At 37.7% G+C, this 16,780-nt stretch overlaps 1 protein-coding gene and 1 pseudogene across 1 annotated transcript; both read left to right on the top strand.

Annotated features, from left to right (window-relative positions):
- The first annotated feature begins 4,758 nt into the window (after positions 1-4,758).
- On the top strand, positions 4,759-5,697 carry LOC145480531 (putative G-protein coupled receptor 45; annotated as a pseudogene).
- A 6,064-nt stretch (positions 5,698-11,761) lies between these two features.
- On the top strand, positions 11,762-12,975 carry LOC145483162 (putative G-protein coupled receptor 45). Its single transcript, XM_081461755.1, has one exon. It carries the CDS (start codon positions 11,888-11,890, stop codon positions 12,827-12,829), a length of 942 nt encoding a protein of 313 aa, XP_081317881.1. The 5' UTR covers positions 11,762-11,887; the 3' UTR covers positions 12,830-12,975.
- The last annotated feature ends 3,805 nt before the right edge of the window (positions 12,976-16,780 follow it).

Raw genomic sequence — 16,780 nt, 5'->3', positions numbered from 1 at the left:
TGATAGTGATGGTGAAAAAGAAATATATTTTGGGAGTAGCGACACCGCCTCACCACGCGATTTGTCCACCAATGCGATATTTTGAGCCGATGAAAGCAGTTAGTTTTGTTTAGCTCAGCAAAGAAATGGTACTTTTTTCCGTTTCAGAGTGATTTATTGACTTAGTGAGTATGAATGTTATCAGGGTAAATGCTGTGTAATTCGTATTGGTAATCATACGGTTTCGAGTTCAATTTGGAATTAATTTGCACAAGTGAGTTTTTCAAAAAGCTGAAGTTGCACGAGCCGCTTCGGCGAGTGTAATTTCAGCTTTTTGAAAAACTCACAAGTGCAAATTAACTCCAAATTGAACGAGAAGAACCGTGTGATTACTTATTAATAATATAAACATGAAAAAATTCGCGCAGAGGACGTGCCGGAAGATCTTTCTTGAAGCCATTTTTCTCATTTGAGAAAAGTTTTTTCAAAGTTTTAGCACAAAATTTTCGTCATCATTTTACGTGATGTCGTTTTCTTAGAAAAGTTCCTATTGTCTTTCAGCCAATCATAATCCAGAATTTCGATGTGTAATTTGCACTGGTGTTACACTTTTTGCAGTGATGTTACACTTTTTGCACTGGTGTTACACTTGAACTGCACTGCTCTTAGCCAATCAGAATCGAGTAATTTTTTCATGTGTATTATTAACAAGGTAAACATGTTCAGCAAAAATAACTTCTCGAAACTAAATGTTATTTCGTGACACGGAAAGAAAGGAAATTAAAATGTCATGCCAGTAGAAATAATTGGCGACTTAAATGTTCCTAAGTCTTACTGAAACGATGTATTCTAGAGAAACGAAGATATCTTTTTCCGTGCTTGATTTAAATGTGATTAACTACGGCGACATAATTTTGGTCAATCAGAACACTTGTCAGGAATGAACAATCCCGCCCCTTTTCTGTGACTGTTTACGGGAAAAGAACACGCACTTGGTGCGTTTGGACGATACTACAGATACGATATATTGTAGAAGGTAACTAATTCATCACATTAGAAAGGTTAAGCATGACGTTAACGGCAGACGGCAGACGGCAAACGGTAAAGACAACTTCTGATTTTCAGTTCTTTTCTTCTAATCCGTAAATAAAGCCCACAAAAATGCAATAACGTCTCCTACTATTCATTGCAAATACAAATAATTTCACTCTACTGTACACACAGCTGAAGAGAGACGACAAACGTTTCATTTTTGCCGTTTGCCGTTTGCCGTAAACGTCATGCTTAACCTCTCTATTGTAATTTAATTAACGTTGGTATATTGCAAAAGAGGCACAATATGGCTTTTTATGAGGTTTTCTGCATATCGCAGGTGTCGACATTTTCCAGATTTGGTTGAATTTCTCGAATTTTCCGCCACAATTTCAGTAGCTTTACTTCTTAGAGCGCGCTTTTAAACATAAGAAAATTTGTATTTCGATATCCCGCGGCATTTCAAGAGCTGGTTTCCATGAAAACACCGATAACATTTGTATTTTAGCTCCATAATATTCAAGCGAAAGTGGAGGAATAATTGCGCAAGTATCGTCACACATCAGGCGTCGTTTTTGAAAAGAAAAATATACTGCGTCACTGACAAGGAAACGTAGAGTGCCGCATCCATTCGAATGAAGGACTGCCCGGCACAGAAATGGAAAAATTATGCGTCAAATGCTTTTGCCTCTTAGCTTTATTTAGCCTTACACACAATACTTTGAATTACCGAAAAATTTGGCGGGATTGTGCGGCCCGCTTCCCAAAGCACTTACCCTATTTAAGACCAAAGTCTGCGATTTTTCTAACCTATTTATGGCCTGACCCTTAAATTAATACCCTGTTTCAGACCTGCCGTAGTTCTCTAGTCCAGAGTGATGTTAAAGGTATTGTGAATGGGTTTAGTTGCTGGTCTTATCGATAATGATGAAAAAAGTAGCTTCTTCTGAAAAAAACATACCTAATTCAAGACTAGAGTACACAAACCATACCCAGTTTGAGACCAACATGACCAAAATCGATACTCTACTTCTAACTAAAATGTCTTTAAAAAAAAACATGTCCCTCTGACGCTGGACATAGCTATATAGCCGATATAAGGGAGTCCCCCCCCCCCCAACCCCCGCCTTCCCTAGGGCAGAGTCAAGGTGAAGTATCACAAGTAAATACATTTCGAAGCGTGTTGACTGCAATAATTGATACCTGTGTAGACAACTTAAATTAATTCTTTTACAATAGGCTCAGTACTAAACCTCACCTGGCCGGTAAAAACCCCAGGCTCTGACAACTGAGTAAATCAGTGCGGTGCAAAGCGGTGCATTAGCACATATCCCCCTCACCCCAGGACTTTTCATGCACAAGATATCAAAACCCCGGCCTTTCGCAGACTTTGAATACCTTTCCGGAAACGAAACACCATTTCTTCCCGAGAAATAGCTTCTTGTTGAGTTTCTGATCCAGGGGAAAAAATTCTCCTTTCATTTATGATTAATTATTATAATCAGGAGTTCCGCTTGTAAGCTTGGTTAAATCTATATATTACCGTCGGAAATATCGACTGTATTTCCTATGCTCTGTATAAAATATAATACAATGCCGTGAATGCAATACAATAAGGGTTTATTCAGAATACAAATGAATAGACGCGACAATTGATAAAAGAGTAAAAAAAAATGCAACGATGAATACATCGGCGACAACATAAATAAAATAAATAAGCACCGAGAACGAAAGTTAAGAGGTTAGCACTATGTGAAAACTCCCTTGAAATGACCAACACGAATGGACGGGCAGAGTTGCAGCAGCAATACAATACTCTACCCTAACATTCTCCCAAACTCTGGGACTGTATGTATTTTGATTGTTAAGTTCGCGCGAATGTACAGTTTACATATGTTGTTTCTGTCATTGACGGTGTGTAGATGACCTTTTCCGTTTTCAAAAGCAGAAGTAGATGTTGTGATATAATAACCCAAGTTATTCTCGCATTTTGATTGGTTCTCGCCTATGATCTATTAGTGGACAGACGTACGATTGACGTCATCGTTTCAAAGTTTCTACCTCTGTATTTTAAAATGGCGCAAGGTTTGGAGAATTAAGGTAATATTTTGTGACTGGACGAAAGATAAGGTACAAAAAAGTCTTGTCGAGGCATTGAACAGGTACGAGAAGCAGGAAAAAGAAAGTAAAAGCCTTTTTTTTTTCAGAAAATAACTCAGAAAAATACTCGAGCAGTCTGAGGCAGTCGAGTGAGACTAAACTAAACACAAATTTGGTCTTGAAGTTACCTTAAGGTAAGAAACCGTTGCTTGTCTCGAATTTAACGAAACAATAAACAAAATGTTTGTGCGATTAATCTATTTAAAAAATTCAACTTTTCTCAGTCTCAAAATAATTTTTGACACAGATCGATGTCAGGAATGAAACATCAAAACATCACTTCTTAAAATCAGTTAAGATAAACACATAACTTTGCTTTCCGATGCGAATGTTCCAGTCCGTTTCAGGGCATAGCAGCGAGCAAAGTATAGCTTACTACAGCTCACGGCCAACTGTATCGCAGCTACAAGGTGTCTTCGACACTATATCAAACTGATTTGAGCATCACCAACAACAGAGGACACAAATTTCTACCGTCACTAACGTTCCTATCATTCAAAACTCGAATCGAATGGCCTCCAGTGTTGACCACAGCCCCAAGTTTTCCGAGAATATTTTTTCAACTCCTGCAGTATTCAAGGCGACATCCAAGCTTTTCGGCCCACAGGGCTGCTCTGATGACAAAAACTGACTTGACTTTTCCAGTATTCCTTTAAGATTTGTAGATTTTGCAGTTCAATTATGCTTTCGCTGTGAGTTTTCATTCTGCGAGAAGCGACTTCAAGTCAAGTTTGACAGTGGCGTGATCACAGTTCTTTGCTACGAATAGCAACCAATGAGACTGCTGCATTTTGTATAGACAATAGATTACGTCAAATGGCTTTTTTTCGTGTTCGCCAAAGTGGGCAAAGGCCGGCTTTCGAGTTAATGTGAAAGATTCTGAAATAAAAAAAGCTTTATATGTACTAGTTTGTTTCTTGATTATATAAAACAAGTAGATTTTAAGGTCTCATGAATCTGAAAAGCTAGACACATCACGGATGTCGAGCAACCATGAATAAACAAGGAACATTAGTTCTCATCTAGGACTGAAATACATCGAAACGTAGTCTCCGGGAAAACAACTCGAAAACTGAGATAAATCATTCTTGCTACATCCACAAAATGGCCGATCTGAAGAAAAAAAAAAAAAAATTCACACTACATATATTCCCGTTTTGAAATGTGTAATACATTCCCACCCGCACTGTTTCAGACACTACCTTTGTAAACAATATAAATAAAATGACTAACAATTAGTTTGATGCCTGATCAAAGGAAATTTAGAATAACTGGAAGAATTTTCATAATTTGCGACATATTTCCTGAAGTTTAAGACATAACCTTCAAAACCAATAGTCGAGCAATGTTATTTTAATAGTTTTTATTTTATCTTTATTTATTTACTCACCTAACTGGCTACTCGCTAAATTTAATTGTCTTTCAAATTCATGTTTAAGCAAACTTGAAAAAGGCATTATAAAAATAGTTTAAATCGTATTCGTCAGTTGAGAAACGGTTTTGTAACTTTTCGACAGTGAAACGTTTCCACAGAGATAGCTAATTGATTACAGCTGCCACAAACAGCCCTATTATCTTACCAGGTAAATGGCAGCAGCAAACTTTACTGGCGATGAACAGCAGAAGACAGCTGAACAACTCATGTGTTCCGCATTAACTGCTGGACTACACGGCCAGTTGAAATTTATTTCAGTTTTAAACACTTTTCTGTCAGTTACTGCATTTCTTGGAAACGCTCTAATCCTAATTCCTCCCCACGAGGAGTCTTCACTTCATCCGCCGTCCAAACTCTTGCTTCGCAGTCTTGCAACAACTGATCTCTGTGTTGGTCTATTTGCAGAGCCTCTCTCTGTTGCCTATTGGATGTCTGAGGTGAATGAACATTGGAATATTTGTCCTTACCTATCGGCGGCAAGTTTTCTAACAGGTTATATCTTGTGTGGAGTGTCGGTCGCAACTCTGGCTGAACTAAGCGTAGACAGACTTCTCGCCCTGTTGTTGGGACTGAGATACAGACAAGTTGTAACTTTAAAGCGAATGTACCTGGTCGTTATCACCACGTGGGTTATTGCGGCTGCCTTTTCAGGAATGGTATTTTGGAATCCCCTGTTAACCTTATGGTATGGCACCATAGCTATACCTCTGTATCTTATAATCTCCATCTTCTCTTACACAAAGATTTTCCTCACCCGTCGTCAACATAACACTCAGATTCACAATCACAATGTTCACCAACCAAACTAGACAAATCAACTGAACATAGGGCGATACAAAAAGGCAGTTTCCACTGTAATATGGTTGCAACTGACCCTGGTCGCTTGTTACCTACCTCATGGTGTAGTGACTGCTTTGAGGGCTAAGAGTGGACTATCTGTATCTGTTTATCATGCTAGGGTTTATACAACCACTTTCATTTTCTTAAACTCGTCTTTAAACCCGATTCTTTACTGTTGGAAGCTAGATGAAGTTAGACAACCAGTGAAGGACACAATCAGACAGGTTCTTTGCCATTGTTTTACAAGTTAGTTCTTGTAGACCAATACGATGAACAGAGTTAATGATGTATTATGACTAAGATTTTAGAAGTCCTCGTAACCATTGCCTAACATTGATTCAGAAAAGTGGTGCTTACTCATTTTAATATATCAGTATGAAATGTTTTACCAGCAATAAGATAGCCATCGAGAAAGTTTTCATTATTGTTGTAAAGAAATATAAAAATTGCTCTAAATTGTACGTTTACAATACAGCTGTGAATAGAGACGAAAAAAAAAATAATAGTAAATTTCCATCTTTCTTCGTAGTGTGGGCTACATCATGCACGCGTAATAAAAAGAAATTAGATTCTTGACAAAATACAGTTATTAAGTTAAACAGTAAGAGGGGTTTGATGTTTCCTTTTCGCTCATAACACATGCAGAAAGCGCGGAGCTTTTATGAGATGAGTGAGTTATTATGACACGAAAAGTCGTTTACGAAATAACACAGAAATTGTGCACTAACTTTTTATAACAACCGCCTTAAGTTCAGAGTTTGTAATTCCATGATTTGTCTTTAGTTCAGAAACCCAACGAATATTCACAAAATGATTCATTATGCATTTATAGAATAAAACAAGGATACTGTGGGATACGTAGCTAACACTCAAGCGGGAATTATTCGAAAATTATGATTCAAGTCTTCTTGGAACATGCAAATTTTTGCAATTTTGTTTTTTTAGATGGTGCATATTTCTGCAGCTGCAAGGCGAAAATGAGTTAACTAATAGCATACTAAAATTAAAATCGACAGGTGGAATGTACTTTTAAGTGAAGCGTTAGCAGTAATTTATAATGAACATAAATTTCGAAGCTACGCTTTATTGAGTAATTTAACTTATGTCGGATTAGAATTTGAGAATTTAATTGAGTTTAGCATGGCGGGCATTCTTGTCAAACTTCTCAAAACGTGCTCAGATAAATGTGTGGTAGAAAAATGGCGATAAAGTTATTGGAATGGAAAACAGAAAAAAGTTTGCGACAAATTTATTCAAACGGAAGTTTAGGACTTCCTTGTTAGCAATGTTCATATTTCTTGGCACAAATGTTTATTTCGCGTGGGAAGTTATTCTAAATAAAGGAAGGAAAAATTGACTTTTAAATTAGTCATTTTCATCGAAAAAACTGAAGTTGTTAGATTAGCCAAAAAAAAATGTACGAGCAATGAATTGAAATGCACAATTCTTTTTAAAAAACACTTGTTTTTTTAGAACTGTCCACCCTATGATACGCTGTTCAAAGTAATTACATTGGTATAAACGGTGGATGCTGTGAATCATCAGCAGTTTAAATTAGCGATGGTAGGCGGTCGAAAGATCGAAGTGAGTCAGTTTCGTCTGAGTTGAATCGACCCATTTTACGTTCAAAATTAACTGCAAAGTGTTTTGAAGAGGGAATATACTCATGAATTGAAATACAGTAGCCGGATTCAGCATACGCTTGTTCAATAACACCACAGGGTATGCACGCGCTCTTTGTTTATCACGGCTGCCTGTTAGGACCGGCGGGTAAATTTGTAAGAAAAGAGAAATTAAACAATATTTGGTTTATTGTTTTGTTTTTTTTTCTCGCCTCGTGTTCATTGCTCGAGGTATATATGTCATTTATCAACTCCTTGTTTTTTCTCAAGTGTGAGTGTTTCTGGGTTACATGCTTTGGCTCGCGCGCTTCTTTACCAGTTCAAGAGAAATAAAGTTGTATTTGGCGTATATTATTATAATGTTTTATTTTTCACTGTGTAGATATTTTCTTTGTCTACTTTGTTTCGGCTGTTTCCTTACCAGTTTGAGGGGTCTGTATAATCTCGTATCAGTACTGGCGCGTTATTTCGATCCACCGCTTATGTTTGTAGGACATGTCCCTTCGCCCATACATTTATTAGGGATGCTTGGCTACCGACCCAATACAAGCATTCCTTGACAGTCTGGGCTGACTGATGAGGTGGAGTTTACAGATCATTCACATAACCAACTCAACCAATTCTACATTACGAAACGAAACGAAAGCTGTCGATTATTTTATCTTAATTAACAAAGGAACAGTCAATTAAAGTTGTCTTCCAAAACATGAACAGCAGTTAGTAGACAGTGTTTTGGAAGCTGGCGGAATTAAAGATACTTGTGGAAAGTTTCCATTTTCAGGGAAAACATGATGATTAAGTCAGATATTTTTGCCTCGCGTAAGCCAAATGAGGGCCTCCCTGAGAACATTTAAACATGAATGGTCATTTCTTTCAGGGACAAAGGACATTTCTAAATCATTCTGAGAGAACAACTCTGTAAACCGTTCACAAGAGATCATTCTCTCTCTATCTTTGCCATTAAGACTGAGTTTACCAGAGGACCAGGCAGGGGTGATACATGCCATCTTTCCTTTTTGGATTAAACTTTGCCAGATTGAAGGTACTACCCAACTACTCTAAAAGACAAAGTGGACCGGCTTTGTGATTTTTCCCGGAGGAGTTAGACCCCCCCCCCCCCCCCCTCCTGGTTTTTTTGCCCAAAATCCCAAAAATGTCACTAAAATAAGCACGAAGTTTAGACACCACTCCTGCTTACAGAATACATTTAATTTTATTGGTATTTCACGAAAATAAAGATTGGACCTATCTTAGTTCACACCAGGAATTTCAAGTCATTTGAAGTGACAGGTGCTAATCAAGGAATGTCATTTCCTACCCCTGTCACGCAACATTTAGCTATAAGGCAAATTAGCTCAAATTCTGACTTAAATATTGCTTAAATCCAACTTTTTAAATCAAAACTAATTTCATCACACTTTAGAGTCACCCTTGGCCTGATGAAATCAAGAATAAAATTTTTGGCATCTGTTATTTTTTGGTAACAAAAGCTGTTCAAACAACATGACAAGAGGCTAGTTTTAACAAAGAGACTAGGACGAAATCTAAAATATTTGATATTATAGAGTCAGTTTATCGAAGTTATTTCTATGTTAATGTTATTAAAAAAGTCTTTGAATATTATTTAGGGCAGTGGAAGCTCAATGAATGCAAAACTCTTTGCAATATCCCTTAACTTTCGGACGTAAAAGGGAGAGTGGGGGTTGGATGCCATCCCCTCAATAAGGTATTTAAATATTGAAAAGACGGTTTACTCTAAGGGGCTGAAACTTTCAGTTGCTGTTCATTCATCCTTCACAAATATTTTGATATGGCAATTGTGTGTCCATCATATTTTATGCTTCCATAGCAACTGCTAGTTTCATGTGGGTTTGGCCGAAAATCAACATTTTTGACATAATTCTGTGTTTTTTCCAGTTTTCTTCATCAAATTCCAGAAATTCACCAATTTGTACATTCTGAAAGCGTGGGAACAAGAACCAAAGACCTTGATCAGCAGGAAATAATATCACCAAGTGATGATTAATAGTTTTTTGTTGTTGTTGTTATTATTATTATTATTAATTATTATGTCTATTTATATTTATTGTTGTTATTATTTAATATCTATTACCACTGCGCAAGGGATTTCAATTTCTATTTATAGATGTGCACACTCCAATGATAAGAATGGCTTCGATATTTTGCTCAATTGTAACTTTTTTGAAGGAAAAGCTCGACAATACCGGATGTTATCTTTGTTCTAATCTCATCCACTCACTTGCCAGCCTTAGAGAATGCACAGGCATTAAGACTGTCAGATATGATTTCAGTGATCCACAGGCTGGAAGGGACCTCTGTGGCAGAAGAACTGCCACAGTGCAGAGCTATGTGCGTCGTAACATAAATGATGGCCAAGACATTTAAAGTGCTAGTGATATCCTAAGGTGGGTTGAAGGGTGTGAGGCATCAATAATATTGTAAAGACTCAAGAGTCAGGCCAGACCATGAAGCACACAATGTCTGGGATCCTGTCTCTAATTGTTTTTAGCTTCAAGTCCAGAGGTTTGAAAGTGTAGAAGGCTTATGGTATGGGCCCTGGTAAACGTTTCAAACCTGCACATGAGGAATGGATTTGGAAGACCTCAAGGGCCTACAGACTTATGCATAGAGCAGCCCTTAAGTGTACTGCAAGAGAGACTGCTGGTTTTACAGCCAGGAGTTTGACAAGTGTCAGCTCCAACAGTCTCAGTCTAGGCATATTTAATAGAAGGGGATTATTATGAAACTCAACAAAGTCCTTTGTTGTATGTTTTTGTTCCCCTTTTTGGCCTTGACCGTGCACAAAACACAATTGCTGTATACTACCGACCCCGTAACTGACCAATAGAAACGTTTTGGTTACGTAATTCATGCATAGTACATGAGCGCAAAAAAATATTTTGCACGGTCGTGGACCTTCCAACACAAATTTTGGCATCTTTGTTTGCTCCTTTGATATTTGCCGAGCTTCATAACCATTCCCGTCTATTAAGTATGGCCTAGGACCTCGCAATCTATTGAAGAAGAGTCCCAAGTTGTCAAAGCTACAGGAGTGTATTGCTCCTACCCTGAAGAGGGATTCACAAAAGAATACCAATCTTTTGCAGTCTGCAGAGACACATGGATGCGGGTAAACACCAGATGGAGTTAGAGAGAGAAACGACATAGACAGCATCAAGATAAAATGGGTTGAAATCCCAAACGTCCTTTAGTGATCATGATCCACATGAGAAATCTCAATGAGATGGGTCTGAGAACATCACGAAGAGGAACCCGCTTTTCTGAGAAAGTGAACACATCCGAAAAGAACATTCTTGGAAGGTGAGGGGACAGGGCAAAGTGTAGTGGATGAGTGCAGTAAGATGAAACTCTGCAAGACAGTAGTGACAGGAAAATTTCCAGCAAAGAAGAGTAGCTTGCAGCAGACCAAATAGCCCAGTACGTCAGCATGTTGTCTGTAATGTAGAGATTGAAATGGCCGACTAGCCATACGTCAGGATGATCTGACTCCATCTCAAGATGAAGCAGAAGAGATCTTGACCAGGCTTGCAGTATGAAGACAGTACTACTTGCCAGCTACTTTACCATCCACCATGTAAAATATGTAATACAGTCTTGTGACCAGAAAAAAACAAATCACTTATTTCACAGCGCCATGGAGCTACGGATATACACAGGAGGCTATTAAGTAGAAAAGAAAACGATAGCCAGGAGCCACTCAAGCTTCTTGAGTGCCTATAAAAATTAAAAACGTTCAACCAGGCCAAACCTTGCTAAACCCAACGCACTGGTGCCGTGTATGTTGTCATGTGTGCTCGCTTGGACCCTAGATTTCAGATAATTTCAGCCACAAGATCTTAACAAATAAAACGTAACGTTTCCCCACAAAAGTTGAAGTAAACTTAGCGATCTGGCACTCTCACGAAATTCGCCCTTTGTGCAGGATCAAGACCCTCGTGGAGTGGGCCAGGGATAGTTAAGCATTGCAAAAAAAACCTTTAGTGGTACTTAATGATTTCTCTTCACACCCTGCAGCTAAAACTACAAATATCCGTATTGTGAAAAACCTGAGACAAAACAGCTTCCTAAGGGTAGAAAATCGAAAATCACAAATCATATAGGGCTAATTCAATAGTACTTTTTTTTATAGAAAAAAACGGTGGATGTATTTTTATATTTTATCGATTTTAGCAGTAATTATGCATTTTTAATATTCTTCATTAAAATTTATTTCATTTCTTACTTATGTTGACACTAGACCTGTAAAGTAGCTTTCTATGCAGCTAAGAGTCAGTCACTTTAATAAAGTCTTACTCTTTCTTACTTTAATATCATGGGCGACAAATTACTCCTTAATTTTGGCGCGAAATTTCAGCTTAAACAAATGGTTTTCTCTTGAAATTAGGAAATAATTCACTAGCGTTTTGTCAAAATTCTGAAAATTTCCCGAGCCTAAACAAAACGCGCGCGAGATTATTATCCAATTTCACTCGTCACCATTTGATTCCACATATTTATTCTCTTACTACTGTGTAACTGAAGCATGTCGCTTCTCTCGTCAGTCAGTCTTCAGAGTCTGACAGTACACCAGCTGCTTGCAAGTTAAGTTTTCTTTCCAAACTGTCAATTATCATCCACGTACTGACATGTTTTAGGAGATAACAAGCGCCATAAAAGGTGTTTCGATTGTTTGTCAGTTGCTGAGGTAACAAGCAGCTTCGTAATTTACTACACTGAGAAGTTTCGCTAGTGATTCCAGTTTGCGGATAAACTACAAATAGCTATATTGCAGATCGGTATGGCAACACCTAACTTTACTGGAGATGGACAGCAGAAAACAGTCGAAGACTTAACTTGTTCGCCAAATTTAACTGCTGGACTACACGGCCAGTTGAAATTTGTTTCAGTTTTTAACTTTTTTCTGTCCGTTACCGGATTTCTAGGAAATGCTCTGTGCCTTATTGCTCTTCACAAGGAGTCTTCACTTCATCCGCCGTCCAAACTCTTGCTTCGTTCTCTTGCAACAACTGATCTCTGTGTTAATCTAATTGTAGAGCCTCTCTCTGTTGCCTATAGGATGTCTGTGGTGAATGAAAATTGGAATATTTGTCCTCACCTATCGGCGGCAAGTTTTCTAACAGGTTATATCTTGTGTGGAGTGTCGGTCGCAACTCTGGCTGAACTAAGCGTAGACAGACTTCTCGCCCTGTTGTTGGGACTGAGATACAGACAAGTTGTAACTTTAAAGCGAACCTACCTGATCGTTATCATTACTTGGGTTATTACCGCTGTCTTTTCAGCAATGTGGTTTTGGAATGCTCGGATAACCTTATGGTATGGAACCATAGCTATACCTCTATGTCTTATAATCTCCACCTTCTCTTACACAAAGATTTTCCTCACCCTCCGTCAACATAACACGCAGATTCACAGCCACAATGTTCAACAACCAAACCAAACAAATCAACTGAACATAGCGCGATACAAAAAGACATTTTCTACTGCAATATGGTTGCAACTGACGCTGGTCGCTTGTTATCTACCTCATGGTGTAGTGACTGCTTTGAGGGCTAAGAGTGGACTATCTGTATCTGTTTATCATGCCAGGATTTATACAACCACTTTAATTTTCTTAAACTCGTCTTTAAACCCAATTCTTTACTGTTGGAAGCTAGATGAAGTTAGACAAGCAGTGAAGGACACAATCAGACAGGTGCTTTGCCATTGTTTTACAAGTTAGTTCAGGTATACCAATACGATAAAGAGCGTAAATGATGTTTTACGACCAAGATCATTTTTAAAAGTTCTCGTAACCATTGCCTAACATTAAAAGTGGTGCTTACTCATTTTAATATATCAGTATGAAATGTTTTTCCAGCAATAAGGTAGCCGTCGACAAATGTTTCATCGTGGTTGTAAAAAAGAAATTAAAAAATTGTTCTAAATTGTAAGTTTACAATGCAACTCTGAATAGACATGAAAAACAATAAATTGCCATTTTTCTTTGTTTGGACTACATCACGCATAATAAAAAGAGATTAGACTCTTGACAAAATACTGTTATTAAGTTAAACATTAGCTTATAACACAGGCAGAAAGCACGAAGCTTTTATGAGATGGGTGAGTTATTATGGCACGAAAAGTCGTTTACGAAAAAAGAGAGAAATTGTGCACTAAACTTTTATAATAACCGCCTTGAGTTCAGAGGTTGTGTTTTCATGATTCGTCTTAAGTTCAGCAACCCAACGAATATTCGCAAAATGATTTCTTGTGCATTTGTAGAATGAAACAAGGAAACTCTGGAATACGTAGTTAACACTCAAGCGGGAATTATTCGATTATTATGACCCAAGTCTTCATTGAAGCTGAATTTTATTTTCTTGGAGCATGCAAATTTTTGCAATTTTGTTTTATAGATGGCGCATATTTCTGCAGCTGCGAGGGCAAATGAGTTAACTAATATAGCATACTAAAATTAAAATCGACAGATGCAATGTGCTTTTATGTGAAGCAGTATTTTATAATGAACATTAAATTTCGAAGCTACGCTATACTGAGTCTTTGAACTTAGTCAGTTGAGAATTCGGAATTGAATTCAGTTAAGCGTGACGAGCATTCACGTCGAACTTCTCAAACCGTTCCATAAAAAATGGTTTCCGATGCAATTATCTTTCTTTCGAGACAGCTTGTCTGTCTTAAATGCAAATTGAAGCGTCTAGTTATTAAAAAAACAAAATTCTGTCAGGTAAATATAGACTTATTTTACTTCTGGGGCGTATTAAACCAAGGATGAGATAAATGCGTTAGAGAGAAAAATTGCGATAAGGTTATTGGATTGGTGAACAGAAAGTAGTTTTTGCGACAAATTTGATCATTTTCAGGCAAAGTTTAAGAATTCCTTGTTAGCAAGGCTCATATTTCTTGGCATAAATGTTTACTTGGCGTGGGAAGTTATTCGAGATAGAGGGAGGAAAAATTGATTTTTAATTAGTTAATTTTACCGAGAAAACTGAAGTTGTTAAACTAGCAAAAAAAAAAAATGGACGAGCGATGAATTGAAATACACCTTTTTTGTTTCAAAAACATTTTTTTGAGAGCTGTTCACCCTGATTTACACTAGTCAGAATAGTTATATCAGCTGTGCCATTCGTATAAACGGTTGACGGTGTGAATCTTAAAATGGTTAAATTAGGGAAGGTGGGTGGTCGAAAGATCGAGGTGAGCCACCTTCGTCCGAGTCGAATCGATCCAATTGATATTCAAAATTAACTGCAAAGTGTTCGAAGAGGGAAATGCAGTTGTTAATTTGAATATAATAGTCAAATTTAGCAACGCTTGTTCAATAATAGGATATGCACACATTCTTTGTTCATCAAGGCTGCCTGCTAGGACTTCGTGTATAAATTTGGTTGCCTGTTTTGGCTCGCGCGCTTATTTACCAGTTCTAGAAAAGCATAGTTGTATCTGGTGTATAAATATATGGTGTTTTATTTTCGTATTGTAGATATTTTGTTTGTCTATTCCCATGGCATACCATGTGAGCGCGTTCCGTAACTATTGGTCAACACACAATCACTGCTTTTTACGCGTGGCGCAAGATGGGAAAGTTGTATGTAATAGCGGAGCTCCTGCTCGCCGAACGCGTGCGAGTGGAGTCCCATACCTTAGAAAATTTGGTAACCCATCGATATGAAAAATCTTGGTTGTCACGTGACTGTCCCTACGTACGTAGGGCCCTACGTCAAAAATGAGAGTAGCACCGTTACCATAGGTACATCATTGATATTGGATATCCATGTTGAAATTAATTGACAGCTGTCAAAACAAGGTATTCACTGACCAGTATCACGTGACCATGTCGCGGGCTCAGGTCAAGAGGTCGCAGGTTTTTTTTAACTTTTTAACTTAATTTAACTTATGTCAGATTAGAATTTGAGAATTTAATTGAGTTTAGCGTGACGGGTATTCTTGTCAAACTTTTCAAATCGTGCTCAGATTAATATAATATAGTGGTTTCTTTTGCAAACATCTTTCTTTCGAGACAGCTCTTCCGTCTTTAATCTGAGTTGAAGCGCTATTTACTGAACGAAGCTCGACTGTTAGACTTAATATAAGTAAATGGCGTATTAATTAGACCAAAGATGTGTTCTAGAAAAATGGCGATAAAGTTACTGGAATCGAAAACAGAAAATATTTTTGCGGCAAATTTAAGCTATACATAAGTAATTGAAACTGACCAGAAGAGGACATTTTTCTAGACAATGAAGTTTAGCAAACTGTCGTCATCGATATAATAAACTGACAAATGAAATATCATCTTTCAAAAAGACTACAGCTTAACCTTTCCTGGGAAAACAGTCTTTTTTTTCCTTTTGCTTTGTATTCCACATTTTGTGATCTAGGATACACGCAAAACCAAGATCTGTCATTGAAGCCTACATCCAAGAAGTCAAATAAAGATATCAGTAGGTATGAGTTGTTGGAACACAAGAAGCAGGTTTAATTTCTTCAAAATTCAATTTAACCTTCAGTAAATGTAAATTAGGACAATTAATATATCTTGTTAGATGTTTTAGTGTGTAGTATCGCTGTATACTTTTACGAGTTGGGCCGTATTTTGACGAGCCTTAGGGCGAGTCAAAATACAAACAACGAGTAAAAATATACAGCGATACTACACACCAAAACATCTAATAAGAGATTCGATCATTATCCAACTGCTGTAGCAAATAAATTTATCAATAAAAGAGGGAGAGTGTGGCAGTTTTGCGTGCGCGCGCCGACCTGTACGGCGAATAGGTTTTGGACATCTATTACTATGGAATTCATATACTTGAGCCGAGTATTACGTCCACTGAACATATAGGACCGAACCCACACACGACCGCTCTCATGTGGCTCTGATAGCTCAGTTGGCAGAGAATTGCACAGGTAACGCAAAGGTCGTGGGTTCGAATCCCGTTCAGAGCCTGAAAATATTTTTCAGGTCATTTTTCCAGTAGTGTTATGGCTGCATTCGCATCTTTCATTCTTTCAGGTTTCCTACTGTACTGACAAACATGGCAAACAGGTTCTCTACTGTACCATATCGGTGTATATTTGTACTGTTATTTGGACGGTATTCGCTGCAGTTGGATAATAAAAGCAAGTTTTCACTTCTGTGTTTTCTTTGCATGCATCATATTTTGGGTTTATATTCATTTCCAAAGTAAATAAAGGAGAAGTATTTTTGTCAGCGGAAGTGACACGAAACGAAACTTGTCGTTCATTTCGTCTTAATTCACAAAGGAACAGTAAATTTAAGTTGACTTCCATAACATGAACAGCAGTTAGTAGTCAGTTCTTTGGAAGCCGGAGGAAGTAAAGATACTTGTGGAAAGTTTCCATTTTCAGGGAAAATATGATGATTAATTCGGGCATTTTTGCCTCGCGTAAGCCAAATGAGGGCCTCCCTGAGAACATTTAAACATGAACGGTCATCTCTTTCAGGGACAAAGGGCATTTCTGGATCACTCTGAGGGAACAACTCTGTTTACTGTTGACAAGAGATCATTCTCTCTCTATCTTTGCCATTAAGTCGTTTACGGTATGGTTTACGGTCGTTTCGATACAAAGTCATTTCGATTCAAGTCGCGGCTCGATACAAATGAACGTCGATTTGATACACTTCTAAAGTCGATTCAATACAAAG

The sequence above is a fragment of the Orbicella franksi genome, chromosome 3, assembly GCF_964199315.1.
Source record: "Orbicella franksi chromosome 3, jaOrbFran1.1, whole genome shotgun sequence".
NCBI classification, from domain to species: Eukaryota; Metazoa; Cnidaria; class Anthozoa; order Scleractinia; family Merulinidae; genus Orbicella; species Orbicella franksi.
Note: the sequence above shows the minus strand (reverse complement) of the source record. Positions and strands in the feature narration are given on the sequence as shown.